This window comes from Microtus pennsylvanicus, chromosome 2 (assembly GCF_037038515.1).
Source record: "Microtus pennsylvanicus isolate mMicPen1 chromosome 2, mMicPen1.hap1, whole genome shotgun sequence".
In the NCBI taxonomy this organism is placed as follows: Eukaryota; Metazoa; Chordata; class Mammalia; order Rodentia; family Cricetidae; genus Microtus; species Microtus pennsylvanicus.
The window spans coordinates 6,855,450-6,876,674 of record NC_134580.1 but is presented as its reverse complement, the minus strand read 5'-3'; the positions used below and the strand labels follow the sequence as shown (position 1 = coordinate 6,876,674).

Below are 21,225 nucleotides of genomic sequence, written 5' to 3'. Positions count from 1 at the left end.
GAAGGATGTGATTTGGAAGTGACTGTGGAGCAGGCTAGGGGAGCTGTCCCAGAAGCCAGCAGCTCTGTGGGTGTGGACATCTGTCAGAGCCTTCTGCAGTCTGGGTCATCTAAACATACGGGACTGCAGGGCAAGGCACAGCCCTCCTCATCTCTGTTCGCAAATGGCAATTAGGGAAAGAAGCTGGAAAGCTAGAAGAGTCATTAAAGTTGAATGGCAGATAGAAGGGCATTCTAGGGCTTCCCAGCACCTCCTCCTCACTCCCCCACCCCTGCTGCCTGGGCAGCCGCCCCTGCTGCCTGGGCAGGCTATCAAAGGAGAGATGATGAGCTAAGGAAACACCCATGAGGAGTCCTACAGCATCAGAGCCTCTTTGCCAGTGTGCCTGCGAGAGCTCCTAAACAACTGCCAGCTTGCATTAACCTCCCTCTCTGCGTCACGCCTCAGTAGGTAACCAGGTGAAGGGTGCTGGATGTGGAGCCAGCCAGAAGGGGCAGTGTTTTTCTCTCCTGATCAAATCTGTTTCCCTGAATTCTGAGCCTGTAAAGTCTTATTTTGTTTTTTATTATTTATTCATTTACTTATTTATTGGTAAGCTTCAAGCCTCCATCTTCACCAGGAGCCTTGAAGTCAGACTCGGCATGGAGAATCATGGGCACGCTCAGTGCTGCAGCATGGGGAATGGAGCTGGTTTTCTTGGCCTGATGCTGAGGATGAATGTCAAGCAGGGATCCTCAGAGACCAAAGCACAGGGTGCTTATCACCTCTCCCCAACTAGATTACAAGAGCCAGTGTGCAATTGATTTTTCTCCCTACTACAGATATTTCCTTGTTTAATTGGTAGTGACACAGATGGCTGATTCTCACCAGGGTGTCTAGGCCTCCTATGAGATCATCCTGGGAACTTTCTGCCTCTCACAGTCTTAGGTGGGGGCCAGGGTAAGTCTTAACTTCTCTGCTTTTCGAGGTACAAAATTAGAAAAATGGGGATCCAAGAAGTCAGCTTGGAAACTGGCCAGGCTGTCCTAGGTGACGTGCGATGACGCTGAGCTGGACACTGGGAAGAGTTTAGAGATGAGAGAGGGCAGTGGACTGGGGTTTCCGTCAGTGTGGGAGGAGAAAGTTCTTAGTTTTGGCACAGATGTGGCGGTCAAACGTTCTCTCTGTCAACCTTTGAATGGGTGCAGGGGAAGCTTGTATCCCCCCGTAATGAAGTATACCCTGTAGGACCATGTTACCATGTACCTCACCCCCCCAAAGGCTGCTGTACCCTCCATACCTAAGTGGACTGTGTCAGTCCCACTGGGGGACTCGAGCATGTGTTTTGTTTGATTAGTTGGCCTCAAGTACAAAAGATCTGACATTGTCCATAGTTCACAGTCCCCTGGTGTCATCAGTCTACCAAAAGACCCCTCATCTTCTCTTTTTCATGTCTTCCCATTCCTTTCTCCTATGCTCAATGTAAGTCCTTGGACATGTTTGTTTTCTAGAAAAATATATGGTATCATAAGACTATTTTATGTAACTAGTATTAGACTATAGAGTTCACTATAACATTATATATATATATATATATATAGAGAGAGAGAGAGAGAGAGAGAGAGAGCGCTCCTCTTCTTCCTTCCTTCCTTTCTTCCTTCCTTCCTTCCTTCCTTCCTTCCTTCCTTCCTTTCTTTCTTTCTTTCTTTCTTTCTTTTCACAAGGTTTCTCTTTGTAACAGCTCTGGCTGTCCTAGAACTAGCACTTGTAGACCAGGCTGGCCTCAGACCCACAGAGATCTGCCTGCCTCTGCCTCCCAAGTGCTGAGATTAAAAGCATGCACCACCACCGTCCTGCTAAGATAGCTCCTCTTGTAGGCTAGGCTGGCCTGAACTTGCTTTGTAGCCAAGGATAACCTTGAATTCCTGATCCTCCTTCTGTATATCCTAGTGCTGGAATTAAAGAAGCAATCCAACTATCTGAAAGGATGGCTCAGCAGGTAAGAGCACTTGCTGCTCTTGCAGAGGGCCTGGATTTTGTTCTCTGCACCCACATCAGGCAACTCACAATCACCTGAAGAGACCGTGTCTTCTCTGGCCTCCTTGGCACTCACATGTATGTGACACACATTTAGATCCACACATAAACAAATAAAATAAGTCTTGGAAAAGCTCTAAGAACTAAGAACTGGCATGAAAACTCATTCATTGCTTCCGTCAGCTATGGAGCATCCTCTCCTATGCAGGCTTCCTTACCTTGTCTTCCAGAGAAAGATATTGAAATTGTTGCCAATTCTTTGTTTTCCCAAGGGAAGCTGTAGTGAGTGTCTCTTTCCCTCTTCTCTTATAGACTTGTGCCAAGATCCAAGTGGTTCCCTGGTGGTTGGCTAGGTGTGCTTTACTGTCTAGTAGCACACACTTGAATCACACTTACTCTAGTAAGTTCCACTACCACACCTAGCTCTTATTTTACTGTTCCTTAAATCTCTACTGTGTCTGTAATTAATTCTCCTTTTCATTCTGCATTTTGTTTGTGTCTTCTCTTTCTGTCAGCCTTTCTAGATATTTGTCTGATTTTAGTCCTTTCTAAGAATGGGTTTTTTAATTTGATGTTTCTAAACTATCATGCAGCAGTGAGATGTGCTCTTGGGTCAGGTGTACCTGTTTCTTGTTTTGCCGTATACTAGCTGTGTGACCTCGGACCTATGTATTTACTTCCTCAATTGTGAAATGGGAATAATGGTCCTTCCCAATAGAGCAATTGTGAAGAATCAAATTAGAAAAGTTACCCAAAATGCATGAGTATTTGGGGACTATTTAGTGCATGTTCATGCCCATCCTCAGCCTGTGCTAGTCAGGGTTCCCCAGAGAAACAGAATCAGTCGTGTGTGTGTGTGTGTGTGTGTGTGTGTGTGTGTGTGTGTGTGTGAACAGTGATGGGAGAAAGGAAACAAAGGTTGATTTTCTTGGCTTTTGGTGGAATGATTGGATGCTGATGTTGATGATGATAACACCAGGTTGTCATAAACTTTCTGTACATACAAAGATGGCTGTGGACTCCTGCTTCTCTTGCCTCCACCTTCCAAATGCTAGGATTCCAGGTATGCGCTGCCACACCTGGCTAGAGAGATTACTTTTTAGATGAAAGTCTCAAACCTCAGGGTAAACCAGCAAGCTAGAGACCTAGGGGGGAGCTGTAGTCCAAGTTCAAAAGCATATGGCCTGTAGAATTTCTTCTTATTCAGGAGAAGTCAGTCTTTGTCTATGAAGGCTTTTAATTGATTGGAGGAAAGTCAACACACACACCACACACACACAAGAGAGGGGAGTCTGCTTTATTTGAAGCCCAAAATATACCTTCACAGAAACATCCAGAATGGTATTTCACTAAATATCTGGATTCTGTGGCCCAGCCAAGTTAATGTGAAATTAAAAACCATAGTGCCTCAGAGTGTCTTTGCTGGAGCTGTGCCTTTTGTCAGAAATGTTCACTTTGTAGGTCCCTCAAAGCAAGGAAGGCGCCAGGTGGTGGTGGCGCACACCTTTAATCCCAGCACTCGGGAGGCAGAGGCAGGCGGATCTCTGTGAGTTTGAGGCCAGCCTGGTCTACAAGAGCTAGTTCCAGGACAGGAACCAAAAACTATGGAGAAACCCTGTCTCGAAAATTAAAAAAAAAAAGCAAGGAAGGCACAATCCCCCTGTCTCTGCCCAGTGCCCCTGGCCAGGGCACACTCACACATAGCAGCCCAGCCAAGTTCCCTGCTCAATTCTTACCCTGCCCCTTTCTTTTCCTCATTCCTTTCTCAGGCCCCGAAAGCACCCTATTCATTGTAAGGCTTGTTTTATTCTTCCCTTTCCTGGCTAAAAGCAGTGCTTGCCTATCTCAGCCGCACATCACATGTCACTTGTATAACTCTTAAGACGTTTATCTCCCTCACCTTACGCCTTAGTTATTTCGTGTAAGTGGCTTATCATCCTGTGGCAATTGTAACTTATCTGTCTTTAGATCCTCACTGTGCCTCTGAGGGACCAGTAATCATCACGTGGATGTTAATGGTTGGCAAATGGAAGCGCTAGAAAGCCAGGTGGTGGTGGTGCACAACTTTAATCCCAGCATGTAGGAGGCAGAGGTGGATCTCTGTGAGTTCGTGGCCAGCCCGGTCTACAGAGTGAGTTCCAGGACAGCCAGGACTACACAAAGAACCCTGTCAAAGAAGGAGGAGGAGGAGGAGGAGGAGGAAGAGGGGGAAGAAGAGGAAGGAGGAAGAAGGAAGAAGAGAAGAACTAGAGAGAGCAATAAGTGATATTGTGGGAAGTGAGGAAGTAGAAGCCCACAGAGTCTGGATTGTGGTGGAGTGGAGTGTGAAGATGGTGATGGTGTCGTAGGTGACAGAGGCTTGCCGAACGTAACACTGCCCAGTACTGCTCTGTGTCAGTGTGTGCCACTGAGTCCTCCACACACTGAGTTAGGTGCCATTATTAGCTCTATGTTCCTGCCGAGGCATCCAGGGTGCTGGAGTTGGCTTGGCTGTAAGGTCTGTTAATTGAGGACTCACTGTGTACTGGGTATGTGTGGCCTTATCTCTAATCCTCGTGGCAAATGATAAAGTACAGGGCATCTCCACTTTGCAGTTGAGGAAGCAGGCTCCCTGAGGTCAAGTATCTTGCCTAAGGTCAAATAAGTAGAAAGTGGTGGGTCTACAGTGTTTGGGGCCCACAAGAAAACCCTTCAAAATGTGATGGTGGCTGTTTTGTGCAGGAAAATGGAAGCAACTCAAATTAGAAAACTGGGTCTTCACAGCTGAACATTTGGCGGAGTCAGGGGAACCCTGCAGAAGATAGGGAGGAAGGACTGTAGGAGCAAAGGGGCCAAGGACACTCCGAGAACATGACCCACGGAATCATGGCTCATAGGGGCTCACAGAGACCAAAGAGACAAACACGGACCCCATATGGGTCTGAGCTAGGTCATCTGCATATACCTTATGACCGTGTAGCTTGGTGTTCTTGTGGGACTCCCAACAATGAGAGGCAGGGTATTTCTGACTCTTTTACCTGCGCTTGGGACCCTCTTCTTCCTATTGGGTTGCCTTGTCTAACCTTGATGTGAGGGCTTGTGCCCAGTCTTGTACCTTCTTGGGCCATGTTGTTTAATGGATATCCCTGGGAGGCATGCTCTTTTTGCTGGTTTTGTTTTGTTTTATTTTGAAACAGTAAAGGAGTGGATCTGGGGGAGAGGGGAGGTGAGGAAAGAACTGGGAGGAGTGGAAGGAGGGGAAACTGCGGTCTGGATGTAATATATGAGAGAAGCATAAATGTTTAAAAAAAGCAAAACTGGGGGACTGGAAAGATGACTCAGAGGTTAAGAGCACTGGATGCTTTTCCAGAGGTCCTGAGTTCAATTCTCAGTAACCACATGGCGGCTCACAGCCATCTCTAGTGGAATCTGATGTCCTTCTCTGGCATAAAGTTGTACATGCAGATAGAGCACTCATATTCATAAAATAAATAAATAAGTCTTAAAAAAGAAAAAAACAGAACTGGGTCTTCCCTGGGGTGAAAAGGCCTCTGCTTCTAAGGGGATACAATCAGGACTGGTGAGGGCTCCTGAACACTGCTCTTAATTTGATGATGACATAGGGAAAAGGCTGAGCATCAGAGGTCAGAGGTACCTCGCCAAGGCAAGGTGGACTTCTCTGGGCAGGTTGTCTCAGAACATGTATCAGTCACAACATGTCTCAGCAGCACCTTCTCTGTCCAGGTCATTGCTGTCGTCATGGATCTTTTCACTGATGGGGATATATTCCAAGACATCGTAGATGCTGCCTCTAAGCGCCGGGTCCCTGTATACATCATCCTGGATGAAGCAGGAGTGGAGTACTTTTTGGAGATGTGTCAGGGCCTGGAACTTGCTGACTTCCGCATTCGGGTGAGTCGCACCACTGGGACAGGTTATGGGCCTAAGATGAAATAGGAGACTCCTACCCTTTCCTCTGGCTCCTCCCACTTCCTCCTCCCAAGCCCAAGGGCTCAGATTGACTTCAAGATCCCAATATTTTTCCTTCTATGTAAAGTCATGACTCAGGAACTTGTAACCACTTACTTATATATTGTTAATACTTTCTATTGTCCTAGAGCTGCTGAGGTGAAGGAGGCGGCTCTCACCCAGTCCTGGGGTGGTCAGTCTGTGGAACCACCGGCTTCACAGTCAGGTTCAGCATAGGGCTGTAGTTCTCTGGTTGGGAACTTTGAGCAAGTACTCTCCTGAACTTTTTGAAAGTAAAACATGTAAGGCTGAAGGAAGCAGAGAATTTTGGAAAGCCTTGGGCAGCAATCAGGATCTGTGGACCTCTCCCCAAGCAAGTCCTTGGTTCAGAGTCTCAAGGCCTCCCCAGACAGGGCAATGGTGTCTTTCTCTTCTCTACAGAATATCCGGGTCCGCTCTGTGACAGGAGTTGGTTTCTACATGCCCATGGGGAAGATCAAGGGCACTCTCTCATCGAGGTTCCTGATGGTGGATGGAGACAAAGTAGCCACTGGATCTTATAGGTATGTTGGACCAGGACAGGGGAAGAGCCCAGGAGACCTGTATTCATGGTAATTGATAATTGTTCAGGGGTGTGCTAGCCTGGAGCTTTCACAGTCGTGGTTGTTGGTTTTTTGGGGTTTTTTTTATGGTTTTTTTTTTGTTTCATTTTGGGGGGAGGGTATGAGTGCTCTGTCTGCATGTATACCTGCAGGCTAGAAGAAGGCATTGGAACCCACTATAGATGGTTGTGAGCCATCATGTGGTTGAGGGGAATTGAGCTCAGGACCTCTGAAAGAGCAGCTAGTGCTCTTAACCACTGAGCCATCTCTCCAGGCCCAACAATCATGGTTTTGAGAGGCATGTTCTGTCCAGATCATAAACAGCTTCCTGCTCAGTTCCTTTCTTCAGACTTTCTATTGACAGATGGAGTATTCCAGAGAGAAGATCAACCCTTCATAGGCATTAAGTGTTGTCTGCTTGTAATGGTCCTCAGCAGCCGGCTGTACCTTGAGGCTGGTTTTTGGGTGGAATAAGCAAGAAGTAAAAGGGAGAAGATCTGGGGAAGCTAATTAAAATATTGTCTAATTACTTTTTTATTCTTTTTTTACAAAAGAACCATGACCAAAGCAACTTATAAAAGAAAGCATTTCATTTGGGGGCTCGTGGTTCCAGAAGGTTCATGACCGTGGTGGTAGAAAGCATGGTGCTGGAGCAGTAGCTGAGAGCTCACATCTTATCCCTAGCACAAGGCAAAGAGAACTACCTGGGAATGATATGGGTTTTGGAAACCTCAAAGCCCACCCCCAGCCCACCGCTAATCCATGCAAACAGTTCCACCAACTGGTGGCGAAGCATTCAGACATATGAGTCTGTGGGGGCCGTTCTCACTCAAACCACCACAGATGTGCTCTCCAGAATTTGCGCTGAAGGCAAGGTACCAGATACATGAGAACCTCCTTTTCCTTTGGAAAAGTGGAAATCTAAGTGAGACTTGAGCAGATGTAACAATAAATAGATTATCGGAGTCCTCTTCTGCAATTAAAGTATGGGTTTTTGCAGACCCTGTGCACTCTGGGAAGAATCAGCAGGGGTGGAACAATGCTAGAAATGGCACAACTTAGTTCCTACGTATTGTGTGTGTTTGTACCAGGTACTGAGCTGGTTATTTCATTTGAACCTCAAAGCCTTGCATTAAGACCTGCTATCTCCGTATGGAATGTTCTACCTTAGGCCCTGTAACCGCATTGTATGTACAAGGCATGCAGGAAGGGTAGACGTGGATCCAGGTTTGACTTCTCAAGCCCCATGGGAAGGAAATGGGGAGAGGGGGAATTTTACCTGGTTGAAAAGAGAGCAATCCAATGTGAGGGCACGAGGCATTTTTCGCCAGGCTTCAGGCAGTATGGCCATAGTGACAGAGCAGGTTGAAGCAGGTTGAAGGGTTTAAAGGAGCTACTGGTAGGACACTGGAGAGGTTTGGGCCCATTCATGTCTCTGCTTTCTATCCCCAGCTTTACCTGGAGCTCCTCCTATGTGGACAGGAATCTTCTTTTGCTCCTGACAGGGCAGAACGTGGAGCCCTTTGACGTTGAGTTCCGGGAGCTGTATGCCATCTCTGAGGAGGTGAACTTGTACAAGCACCTGGGTCTGGCAGGCAGGCTTGGCCTCAACTACTCCTCCACTGTAGCTCGAAAACTTATCAACCCCAAGTACTCCTTAGTGGCAGGCAGCCGCCCTCCTCCAGGAGAGATGATGCGCTGGGCGGCGCGACAGCAGCAGGAAACTGATGGCAACGCAGAGGGACAGGAGGGCAGTGGCGGTGGTGAGTCTGCCCGGCGTCTGGAGAGCTTTCTCAATGATCTGGCTACAGTAGAACAGATATTGCCCACAGTAGATTCCATTTCCCCGAGATTGCCGGGAACAAAGGATGGCAGGACGGTCTCTCAGGTGCATGGAGACCTGAGGCACAAATCCCAGAATGGCAAGGGAGAAGCTGCCAATGGAGATGCCATCCCAGCCAAGGAGGGCAGGCGCTTCGGCAGCAGGTTATTCAGCCGACGAGTGAAGAAGCCTGCCGGGCCGAATGTGGAGAACTCCTCCTCCCCAGACATTTTTGCTGATGGGGAGTTTCCTCTGGCGAAGAAGCCCAACGAGGGTTCCAGTGCCAACATATCAGGTGAGCTCCTGCTGCTGAACTGGTGACCCTGGGCAAGTCACTGCAGGTCCGAGTTTCAGATTCCTCATCTCTGAGGGATACACGCCTTGCTTGGTGTTTAGCACAACTGTAGGCATGGGATCGTCTGTAAGAATTCTCTTACTCCTCCATGGTGTTCAGGTCACTGTTATAGTAACTTGGTGTGTAGCTCAGCACGGGATGGCCTGTGAGGACTCCTTCTCCTCCATGGTGCTCAGGTCACTGCTATAGTAACTTGGTGTGTAGCTCAGCACGGGATGGCCTGTGAGGACTCCCTCTCCTCCATGGTGCTCAGGTCACCGTTATAGTAACTCTAATCAAAGAAGGAAGTGTGACAAGTTCTGTTCTGTTTTTTTTTTTATTTTATGTGCACTGGTGTTTTGCCATGGGTGTCAGGTCTCCTGTGAGCTGCCATGTGGGTGGTGAGAATTGAACCCCAGATCCTTTGGAAGAGCAGGTAGTGCTCTTTAACTGCTGAGCCATCTCTCTAGCCCCAAGTTTTCCTTTTATAAATGAACAGTGCACAGCACTGGCTGTGAGTCTAGGCCTCCTTCTGGCCATCCTGCTCCTTGCTGCCTTTCAGCGCTCACCTGGTCAAACATACCCTGTCCCACTGTTGCCCTGACCAGCTTCCTGGTTTCTATGATAACAATTACATTGTTTTCCCCATGTCTCTTTGTAGCCAGATTTGCCCTCTCGGAGATCTCCTTGAAGCCCCTTTTTCCCTTTTTTTGAAGTCTTTTTCCTCTTTCTCCAGAGCGGTCTCCGATATGACCTTTCATGAGTCTGGTAGTGACATGGAACAGGCTGCTGTGGGGCCATTCTCATCTCAGCTTCCCTACCTTGGAAGGACTTCTGTGCTGGGATTTTTCCTTCTGCGGTTGCAGGGCTTTGCAGTGATGAGAACTGAGCTTCCTGGCTGGCTCACTATATGAAAGCCGGTTGTGAAGTATCTGTCCCGAGCAGCACCAGGGCTCCAGGACCCTAGTATCCCATAGTCAATGACCTAGGGCAAGGAAATCACCTGATCAGAAGCACTTCGTGTCCTGTTGAACCCAGGGCTATAGCTCCCTCATAGAACAGGTCTGGGGGGTCTCTGCAGGGAGGCACCAGGACCACCCCCCAGCCCTGCTGCCTCTAGTGGGCCCACACTGCTTGAGCAGGTCAGGTTCCATACAGCCACTTTCTTTCCCTTCGTCCTCGTGATGACTCTCATGAGTCCAGGTGCGCTGGAAAGTGCATTAAGTGACTGTAAGCCTGAGTCAGGGCCAGGCCTGGGCCTTGTCCTGGCAAGGGAGGAACTGGTCCCCATTCCCACTCCTTTTGGGCTTCCCTGGCTCCCCAGCACCAGATGCTGATGTGCTCTGTGCCTCTTGTTTGGAAGGAGGTTGCCATGGTGAACACCTGGCAGTGAAGAGGAGGGGGTGAGCCCAAGCACAAAGGGGCTGTTCCCAACTCCTAACTAGAAGTGAGGTGGAAGCTTTCTCTTCCTGCCCCTTACCATTAGGTGCTGTTTCCATAGAAACGAAAAGACCATTGTCTTGTCCCTTCCTACTGCCTCTGGTGTCAGATTCCCCTGCTTAGATGACTTGGGCAGTTAGTGTTTGCCACTCCTCCTTATCTCGGAGCATTTGTACACTGCCCTGGAGCCAACAAGCCGACCCCATTGTGCCTTTGGGAGCGCCTGCTCCAGAGCACCCAGTCCCTGAGCAGAAGGACTAGGGTAAGAGTGGCTAACACACATAAGAAAGTCTGAACTGTGTCGTCCCTTCCTCCATCCTGGGGAAGAACGTAGAGGTAGCACAAACAGACACACACACACACACACACACACACACACACACGCACGCACCCTGCCACCCCACCAAGGCCCTGAAATCCTAGCTCTCTACTGAGACCTCTGGCCCTTGATTCTTTCTTGCTCAAAGGCAGAGCTGAGAAGCCGAGTTTTTTCTCCCAAAGACCCTTCTACACCTACACCTCCCAAGACCTAGGCTCAGGGACCTCTGATGCCTTCCCTCAAGGTGGCAGCCACTGAGCTGCTGACTATACACCTAACAATGTAGCTTGGGCCCCCAACCCTGGGCCAGCTGGAGCTTGCGATGGGCTGGAACCATTTCAGCTTTCTCCTCAGAGAAGAAACCCATCCAGGGAAGGAATCCCCTTCCCACAGGGAGCACTCACGCTGTAACAGACAGTGGTGGCATGATCTTAGCTCCTGACACATTGCCCTTCCCTCTCCAGGGCTGTCTCCTCTTCTAGAGGAGGAGGGGTAAACTAGGGAGGGCTTCTGAGGTCCCTTTGAGTTGATGCTGATTGTCCTATCTGTCTCTGCTCCGTCTTGTCAGAGAGAACGTGGGTGGATGACAGGGTGGGTGAGAGAGAGGAAGATAGGAAAAGCCGAGAGCTGACAGCCTGTAAAATTGCTTGATAAGAAGTATATAGTTGTCAAACAGCATGCAAAGTTTTGCAAACCCAGGTGTGGCCCTGGGGAGAATCTCACAGAATCGCCTCCTTTGGGGCTGGGGTGGGAGGGTGCACAAAGGAATCAGCCTGGCAGTTTGAAGACCCAGAGCCCCCTCTAGTGGCTGAAGCTGGGTGTCCTTTGCCATTTTTTTTTTTTCCTCTTAACTAAACCTAATCCGCACTGGGTTATGAGCTCCTGCCTTTTGGCCACTTGCCACCTGAGCCCATCTAGGTCCTCTGGGCAGGCTCTCTGGGAGCAGAGATGTTCCAGTCTCAGGAGAGCGCAGCTGGGGGTCGTTGTTTAAAATCCTGTGAATAGAGTCTGCGCTACTGGGCTGGGCTCAGAAATCTGCATTTTTTAAAAAAAACACTATGAAACAGGATTTAGTCAACTAAATGTATCATTCTCTGGGTGGCATTCACCATATTGGTAAAGACTAAGGAATTGATGACGTTCAGCAAAATGTGGAATGCTAGTGGTGCTGACAGTAAAAAAACAGCTCTGGAAACGAGAGCTTTTTATCACAGCTGTTGCCATGAAGATCCATTTCATCTTTTAACCAATCCCCACTGCCAAGAATTTAAAATTAAACACTAAATTAAATCAGAAGCATAACATAGGAATGCCAGTATCAAAGAAATTAATGTAACAAAATAGTGAGTGGATTTCAGAATCTCCAACACATGAGCACACTCTTGTGAGGTTAGAATATGGTGGCAGCAGCGGCGCAGTGGAAGAAGAGCTACCTTTCCCTGTTTGCTTCATACGACACATGGTAACCGATGCACTAGCGGGTCATGAAGCACTGAGTGTAGATAACTGCATTTTGAACAGGAGCATTGATTTTCCCGCAAAGCTCTCCAGTGCAGAGGTGTCTCCAGACCAGCACCAATACAGTTAGTTAACAGGAGACTCAGGCAAAGCCCTGCCCTTGGGGAGTCACTAGCCTAGAGGGGAGGTTCTAGGCGCTGTTTTTAAACTCCTGAGACATGCTTGGACAATTTCAAGTTTTAAAAAGGACATGGAGTGAAATGCTGTCACTCAGAACTCAGAAGGTTTTTGCAAGTGTTTGCCTGATGGTGGCAACCCACCTACAAGATCCTTGAACTCCAGAAGGGCCAACCCCATGTCCACAGACAGGCTGGGAAGAAAGAGGGCAGCAGGGTCTCTTCCTCCCAGGGCTGCCTCAAAGCTGCTGCAGCTGCCTCTAAAGGTTAGCTGGTATCATTTCCTGCTTCTGTGGAGACTGAAAGGCCTGTGATGCTGTCTCGGATTTTAGACCTGTGGCTGCAAGGCTCCTGAACACAGGGACTTCAGGCTCCTCTATGTTGCCTGTGGGGCAGGTGATCTTGGCTGGCTTACCTGGAAATCTGAGTCCTCACCAGGGGTGGACTAGTGGGGAATTGCTCTCAGGCTGTGGACCTGTGGCCTGCTCTTGGGACTATCAAGTGTTGCTCCTGAGGAGCATGGGTCAGGCCCCAGCTGGTGTGTGGACTCTGTAGTCAGATGTGATTATCCTGGATCCTGGGACCAACAGGGGATTCTGGTTACATGGATGAGGTAGGCTACTCTGCCTCAAAGATTAGGCAGCTGTACAGTTCATATATGTATGATTTATTTCATTTTGTGGGTATGACTGTTGATCTGTGTGTATAGATGCATGTGTGCCTGGCGCCTGCATAGGTCAAAGCGGGGCACTGGATTCTCTGGAACTGGATTTACAGATGTTTGTGACCCCTCATGTGGTGCTGGGAACCGAACTCAGGTTCTCTGAAAGAACAAATGTTTTTAGCTCCCCAGTCAGCTCTCTAACTGGGTTGTGCTGTTCTTAGAAGACCAAACAATTTGTCTGTCTTCCCAGTTCCTCCGAGGCTGTATGGGCCTCTGGTTTCTCTCTTAGAATGGTACTAAGTCAGCGTGCATCACCCAGTGTTGTTTGTATTGCTCTGAGCTCCAAAGAGCTAACCGCTGTCTGCTTACTTGTTTTGTCCAATAAGAATATGGTATTGAAATGTTGGCTCTGTGAGGCACTGTCCTAAATTAATCAGGGAATGGAATGAACGAAAGCCCTTTCTTGTGGTACCCATTACCCTGGAGACGGTTGAGGGCAGGAGTATCGTGACTGTGTGATACAGGGTGAACGGAGGAGGCCTCATTGATTGAGGAGCACTAGAGCAAAACTTCAAATGGACACATGGACGTCGGAGAAGGAATGTTCCAGACAAAAAGAATGTGGAGCCCTAACAGCAACAAGAAGAGGGGGTTTACTGTCATCGCAGTCCTGTTGTGACTTCCCTTCTCTTGAAGCATCTTGCCTGCTCTCCACTGTGCCACCCGCCCAGGCTGTCACATTCCAGTCCCTCCATTGTGCCACTCTCCTGCACACCATGACCCGTTCCTACCGCTCTTCATTCCTGTTCCGGTCTTCAGGGCTAATCCTCTTTGTAGGTGGCTTTCTCACATAAGTCTTCTTTGGGCCACTCACTTCCCTGCCACACATACTTCATAAAAAGAAATTGGGCATTTTGTGTAATTCTTCCACATTGATCTGAGTGGGTGCAAGGCATCTGCCTTTGGCAGTTTTCTGGTGAATGAGCATGGAAGGAAGGATGGAACACTAAGAATTTCCCTTTAAGCCTATTTCTCTGTCAGAGTCCTAGAAATGAATCCTGAAGACAAGGAGTAGCTCCAGACTGGCATCCAGCCCTACAAATGGAAGGGTCAGGGCCTGCTAAAGACCGCCTTCTCTGGGAAGAACCTGGCAGGCACAGGCTCCCGTACTCCTGCCCTGCTTCTGAATCCAGAGATTGATTTTACTTACCTGCCCTCAAGTGCTGCTGTCTCTGGGGAGACACTGGGTATCCACTTAGCAGGCCACGCAAACAGAAAAGGCCACTGAGGAGAGCAAGTGGGAGCCATGCATCCATTCTTGCTGCAGCAGCGAGGGGTGCTAGAATTTAATGACCTTCACAGACCCACACCAGACACAGCCCTCGGCACCACCACAGAAGGCCACTGGTTTCCTGTTCTACCTCGTTCTAGGCATACCCAGGAAGGGCTTGGCTGGCTTTGCAGTAAGTCCTGAGGAGTGAGTTCATTGTAGCCCCAGTGAGGCAGTGACTAGTAGACCAGGGACAGCGTGCCTGGGCAGTGTGGCCTTCAACAGGCATGGGGACTCACGGAGGGGCTGCTGCACCACAGTTCCGGGTCTGTCCCTGCCCAGGGCCTCTCTGCTACTACAACACACAAGACGTAGTCGTTACCTTAATTAAGTTCACAGCTGAAGTGATAGGGACGGTGGTGTGAGCACCAGGGAAATTGTCTTTGTTGTCTAAGGGGATTGGGCAGGAAGTAACACAGTGCTTTCCACCTGGGAGAAAGCAGCCAGCGGCATTCTGAAGATGTGGACTTTACCTTCAACTGTCCAGTGCTCCAGGGCCAGTCAGAGGTGTCAGGCCGGCCTCACAGCTCCCCTCCCCCCTGCCCCAGAGTCTAGAGCAGGATTCTGTCGTGAAAATGGTTGGCATCTTTTCCTGGAATCGCAAAGGAGGTAGAAGTAGTTGTAGAGGCCCGGGAGAGGAGGAAGGGGCAGCCTAGAGAAAGGCAGCCTTTGCAGCCCAGGACTGTGCTGTTCCATCCTCTGCCTTAGCCGCCCCCCAGCATGTGACCACACTGCCCACCAGGGCAGCTGGCCCTCCCCTGGCATAGCTTATTTTCTCTAACTCAGCTACCTGAGTGGCAGAAGGAGCTGACACTGGACAGAAAGGCCAGGGGCTAGCACTGGCACTGACCACTTCAGGGTCAGGGCTACCGTTTCAGCTCTCAGTAAGGCAAGTGGTTCCGGCTCTTATCATTGCTTCCCGTGCCCTCTAGGACCCCTGCATGTGCCCTTGGTTTCACTTTGAGAGTCTGAAGCTGCCTACAGCATTCAGTTGCTAGTGATAGGACTCCGGAGTCCCTGTCATCATTGGTCAGAAGACACAGACCACTTAATGTCTCCAGTCACAGGACTCTTCCAGTCGTGGCAAGGCTGCTGAAACAGAGAGTACCTTTGCTTTCCTGGGTGCCTTGTTGACCTGAACCAGCAGCTTGGCAGAGAGGCATTAGTCCTTGGCTCCCAGCTTGCTTATTGGGGTGGCTCGAGGTTGGGCTTGTGGCAAACTCACTGAACTTGTTACTTATGCCTTCCACATCTGTGCCCTGTCTCCACAGGTAAAGTGACTCCTAGGATTACCAACAACTGTGTGATCGCCTGAGCTGCAGGGTAGTGGTGGGTGGAACCTGCAGATGCCCACCCATCCTGTCCTATGCTGGGAGAGCATGGCCTATACCCTGCATTGGTTCACACATCAGAACCTAACCAGGTCTCCTACCTTGCAGTCTCCACCCTGGTCTTAAGATCTGAATCCCAGATGGCAGGATCTCAACCATCACCATCCTCAGCAGACTGCTATGGCCGGAAAAGGAACACTGCTACCTTGTTTATATGAAGAAGCCTGGCTAGCATCTGTTCTCCTTTATGCCAACCTCCCCTCCACTGGGCCAGCCCTGCCCTACAGGTCCCCTGGTAGGACAACTGCCATTCTTCCTACCTTGGAGGACAGGATATCCAAGGCAGCCCCAGCCACTTGGCTTTTTGTTGGACTTCTGGTGCTGTCCAGTTCCCCGTACCCCAGAGGTTGGCGGGAAAAGGGACGAAGATGGGACTCAGAGCCAGTTTTGCTCTAGCCGTGTTCCCAATGCAGCTGATATGGCCTTAGGGACACCTATTCCGGCTGGCACCTGAACTAGTCTCTGAGTGGAATGGGCTGGGGATGGTGCTACTTTGGCCTCCTTTGGTAGTGGCAGGATCTGACGGTGGTGAAGAGCCCCTTCCCTCCTGCACTGCCATAGCCAGCCTGGCCCTGAGTGCCCTGGGCCTCCCTGGCTGGTGCCGTGGAAAACTGGGGCTCCACAGAGCACCTTTCCCCATGTCTGCGCCTTTCAGTAGGCTTTTGTTTACAGGCCCTGTGAAGGATGGGGGTGCAGGGGAGGAGGCTGGGCCCAGGAGACAAGAGCATTTGTGTTTCGTGACGGTTCCTCCCTGAGCATTTGTGTGGCCTTCACACACTAGGGCTTCCTCAGTGAAATTTCAGCCAAAGACTAGCCTTAGCCTCCTGCGAAATGTCAGGCTGTTCTTAGACACCTCGGTTTCTCTAAAACTGGGTGGCCTAATTTGCCACAGTACTAGGCCAGGACAACCAGCCCCACTGTCACCTCCCCACACAGTGAATTGTCCAGGCTGAGGGAGAGTGAACATTGACACAAAAGACACTATCTAACTGCAGACAGAATGACAGAGGGCAAAGGGCCACACAGAAGCCTTTCCATTCCTCTAAACCAAGCTTATGTCCCCTTTTCTTTCGGAAAAACCCTTGGGTACCACTAGTACTGGCTGGTGGGGAATAAAAGGGAAAATAAGGATGGTCTCAGCCCAGCGTCCACTCTGTTCATGAGGTTAGCTTCCGGGAGTGGGCAAGGGGCCCCACCATGGCTTCCCAACCTTTTGTGAGGATTAAACACTTCTGGTAAGTGCTTTCTGAAACAAGGCCGGCAGTGTGTCATGTGCTTATTCTAGAGGAAAGGGGCGGCAGGTGACATGGGAAGTGGCCTGTTACACCTCTGTTGCGCTTGTCACCTTGAAGACATGGAATGCAAGGCCCCTAAACTACATTGGAGATAAGAAATGACCGTGTAAAGAGTGGTCGCCTAAGACCAGGAAAGAGACCTGCTCCTAAGCAATTCTTGTTGAGGCCATCTTCTCTCTTCCCAGTGAGGGAAGCTAGCCTATTTCACCCCGTCCCTGAGCCAGCCCTTCTGGACAGGCAGCTGGAGGGAGAATGCTCTTCCCTACCGTACTGCTTTGCTGTCGCTGAGCCACTCACCGCATGCTTTAGTCATGAGCCTTACAAAGGCTGGCTGAAGATAGAGTCTCTTGTGCAGGCTCACCACCATCCCCAAGTCCGCATCACAAGCGTACTCGAGGCCAACGCTGCAGAACCTGTTGGGAACATAGGATGTGGCCCAGGCTGGCCTCCAACAGCCGCTCAGTCCTCCTGAATGCTGGGTTACAGGTGTGCGACATCGCACCCAACTTTACCTCGTGTGAATTTGGCATAGAGTTTTGACTCTGAGGTTGGCTGACTTGCCTAAGATTTTCCATTCTGCAACGTCTTCCACCTTTGTCCTAGTTACCTTGTTTAACACTTTGCTGCCTTGTTCTCCCAAGAACAGGTGTGTTTAACACTTTGCTGCCTTGTTCTCCCAAGAACAGGTGTGTTTAACACTTCGCTGCCTTGTTCTCCCAAGAACAGGTGTTTGTGTACACACCTCTGCCTTCCATTCCGCCCTCTGTCAGATTTCCTCCCAATCTGTTCCCCTTCCTTCAGTCTCAGCCATGGTAAGCAACATGGGACATACCTACGTGTGTTCAGGAGTGGCCCCCTCCAAAAAAGAGCTAGCGCTGACAGCAAAAGAACTTCCAAACTCGAGGGAGGCAGACAGTCTGAGTAGACATCACGAAGCCCCTGTCTGCAGCAAGTGGCCCCGCCTGTGCCATGGCTGCAGTGTATCACCTGGCACTTCCCTGCCCTCATGTCTTCTTCCCCACAGGGCCCAGTGGGTGTCACGAGTCATGTACTGCTTTTCCAAAGGCATAAGATTTGCTTCAGAGTAGGTTCAGTGGGTTGAACCTGACCAAGGTAGGAAGAATGCACGCCAGAGAAAAGCAAGAGGTGGCAGGTGCAGACGAGCAAGTGTTCACAGGCCAAGAAATCCCAGGGCAGACCCGGTGGCCTCATGGGGTTAGCCCCAGGCTTCCCAGCTTGCCCAGCTGTGGAGCAGGGAACGTGCTACATACTCTGCCATCTGGTATGATAGGTGCCTATTCTTCCTTGGCCAGGCTTTGGGCACAAAGGCCACATCTGTCTGGCTCAATGTCATGACCATAGTATCTTCTTAATATCTGTTGGTTAAGTGGTTGAAAATTGGATGGCTAGTAAGATTGATCAGTGAGTGAAAACACTTACTGTACAAGGATGTGGCCTGGGTTCAATCCCTGGAACTAAAGGTAGAAGAAAAGAACCGACTCCCAAAAGTTGTTCTCAAACCTCCACATGTACAAGCTCTATGGTGACATGTGTATGGTCATCATTCACACTACATATCTGAGTCCTTTCCGAGAGAAACTGAGAAAGACCTTGACATTGGCAGGTTAGTCCAAATCTACCCCCACTCTGTGGGAAAGACTGGAGTCCAGTTATAGTGATGCCCTAGTGCACTGTCTCTCCACCTTTCCATGATACCTGTTCAGAAACAAGTTCTTGTCCAGGAAACTGGTTAGAAGCTGAGGCAGTCTGAAGACGCCCAAAAGCAGCTTCAGGAACAGATGCCTATGGCATAGGAAGTGAGCTAGGACCTGGCATGAAAGCTGGCAAGCATGTGGGAGCCTGCAGAAGGAAAAGCACAAAAGGCAAAAACAGGAGGCATGTCCACAGTACCCATGATCCTAAAGGAATCCATTGTATGCCAAAGATCTTGCTTTGTGGTTTACATTTCCCCACTGGCAGCTTGGCGGTTAGGCGACTGAATAGGGAAGGGCAACTCACTGCTTGTCTGCAGTGAGCTATTTAGCAAGTGGATAGTTACTGGGTACCAGGCCTAGCGACACACAGTGACTGAGGAAGGCAAGGTTTGAAAGCAGAGTGGATGAAGTCAGGAGGTGGTGACACACACCTTTAATCCCAGCAATTGGGAGGCAGAGGCAAGTGGATCTCGGCAAGTTTGAGGGCCAGCCTGGTCTACAGAGCAAGTTCTAGGACAGCTAGAGCTACATAGTGAGAACCTGCCTTGAAAAACCAAACCAAACCAAAAACCTACAAGAAAAGAAAGCAGAGTGAATGCGTGCTGCTTGTGGTGACTTTCATGAGGGCGTGAAGTAGACTAGGCTGTCCCAGACAGAGTCCTGGCTCTTCCACTACATGGCTAGGTGCCCAACAGGCTTACTTCTAGAATTTGGATTTCCTTATATGTTGCTTGGAAGACACCCACCAAGATAAAACATCTAGCAGGAGAGCATTCAGGCTTGGAACTTCCAGAAGGATTTTGTGACGTCTTCCTGTTCCCGCACCCTGGCAAACAGTTAAGCTCGGGTGCTTGGTTGACACGCTGGGCTGAGTACTAGTTCACCTGGAGGAAGTTTCAAGGCCCAGGGGTGGAGAAAACTGTCAAAGCTTCTGTTTGTGCACTGTTGGACAAGGACCCGAGTGTACCACGTCCTCACCTCAGAAGGCAGCGGGTCCAAGAAAATCTCATTTCTCTTGACTAATAGTTGTGGGTGAAACGGACAATTTTAGCTTGTCTGGCGAATACTGTAAATATGCAAAATACAAATAAAGCTTGAACCAAAGACAGTATTCTGTACTCAAGAAGCTGGCCCACTCAGTACCACACAGCCCTGCATTCACCCCTCTCCCATAAACTCCAAATTCTCAGGCATCTACCTACTTGCCTAGCTTCTCTGCCAGTGACTGCCAGACTGCCCCACAGCTACTGTGCAGGGAGGAGCCTCCAGCCTTCCCCAAGAGCCCTGGTGACTCCTGAGGAGCCCTGTGGATGGCAGCGCTGGTGGAGGACGGCTGACACCTTGTGGCCAGCTGGCAGCTTGCATCCTGCCTCTCTAGCGCAGATGGCCAGGCTCTTTCTGTAAAGGGTCAGAGGAAATACTCTGGGCTTTGACTGAGCCTGATGGCACACATTTCTAATCCCAGCACTCATGAGGCCGAGGCTGAGAGGATTGCTGTAAGTCCTAAGCAAGCCGGGCCTGCATAGTGAGACTGTGCCCCAACACACACACACGTGCGCGCGTGCACACACACACACTCAGGCACACACTCACACACAAAGCTTTTAGGATCTTCAGACGTTGTGCCTGTCTTAGCTACAGAGTAGCACTAACGTAGCTACACAAATGGACACAACAGCTTCTGTACAACTATGGGAACTGAAAATGTCACACGTACAATTGTCACATTACCATGAAATAGATCGTTACAGTAATTTGTTTGGTTATTTAAAAATGTAGAAGCTCAGCGCTGGAGAGATGGCTCGTTGGTTAAGAGCATTTGCTGCCCATCCAGAGGAGTCAAGATTGAGTTTCAGCTCCCACATCAGGCAGCTCACAATCACCTGTAACTAGAGTTTCAGGGGACTGGACTCCGTCTGCTGGCCTCTGCAGGCACCTGCACACACACATGTACAAACATACACATATATGTAATTAAAAATTAAAAGAATGTAATTAAAATGTAAAAACACAAGCTGAGGCTATAAAGCTAAACTGTAGACCATGAGCCTGGCATTCTACAGGTCCTGGGCCCAATTCCAGCACCAGAAATATAATAAAAATGTTCAAACCATCCTGATCTCATAGGCTGTGGTGGCAGGTGGCAGGCTGGATTGGGACCACAAACACTACTTTGCTGGCACCTAACCCAGGGCACTCCTTCACACTCATGTTCCCATTAACTCTCAGACACCACCTTTGAAGTCTGTGCCATTGTTCTCTTGAGAGGAATCCCCTCGTTTCCCCTCTAAAAGAAAACTCAAGAGCAGTTGTTGGTTTCTCTCCATTTCGTATGTTTGCAGATATGCCCATTAGGTGCCTGCCCTGTGCTAAGGGGCATGCAAGAGTCCAGAGCTTTAATGTTCACTTTTGTTTAAAATAAAAACAACTCACCAAGAACTCATTGTATCTCAGGCACTGTTAAGACAGAGCTGGTCTGGACCCAAGGACAAAGGAGGACCAGTGTTATGAAACTGAAGGAGTGTAGAAGACAGAGAAGGCGTTTGACCTGGGTGTGGAGTTTAGAGGAGAATCTGTGAAGGAGGAAGTGGTTCCTGAAATACTCCCGAGGGAACCATGAAAAGCCTAGAGAAAATCTTTTAGAATTGGAAGCACAGTTGAAGACTCAGACACAGTATATGTCCCCAAGACTTCTCTGTTCCTGACAGCAAGCTG

At 49.5% G+C, this 21,225-nt stretch overlaps 1 protein-coding gene across 1 annotated transcript in view; it reads left to right on the top strand.

Annotated features, from left to right (window-relative positions):
• The window catches only part of Fam83f (family with sequence similarity 83 member F), a 30,784-nt gene extending 13,849 nt beyond the window's left edge, over nt 1-16,935 (top strand). The window contains exons 2-5 of the mRNA XM_075959841.1: nt 5,740-5,907; nt 6,406-6,527; nt 8,019-8,683; nt 15,381-16,935. Of these exons, the coding sequence (XP_075815956.1) occupies nt 5,740-5,907; nt 6,406-6,527; nt 8,019-8,683; nt 15,381-15,424 (999 nt within the window). The 3' untranslated portion in view covers nt 15,425-16,935. The remainder of the gene's footprint in view (nt 1-5,739; nt 5,908-6,405; nt 6,528-8,018; nt 8,684-15,380) is intronic.
• The last annotated feature ends 4,290 nt before the right edge of the window (nt 16,936-21,225 follow it).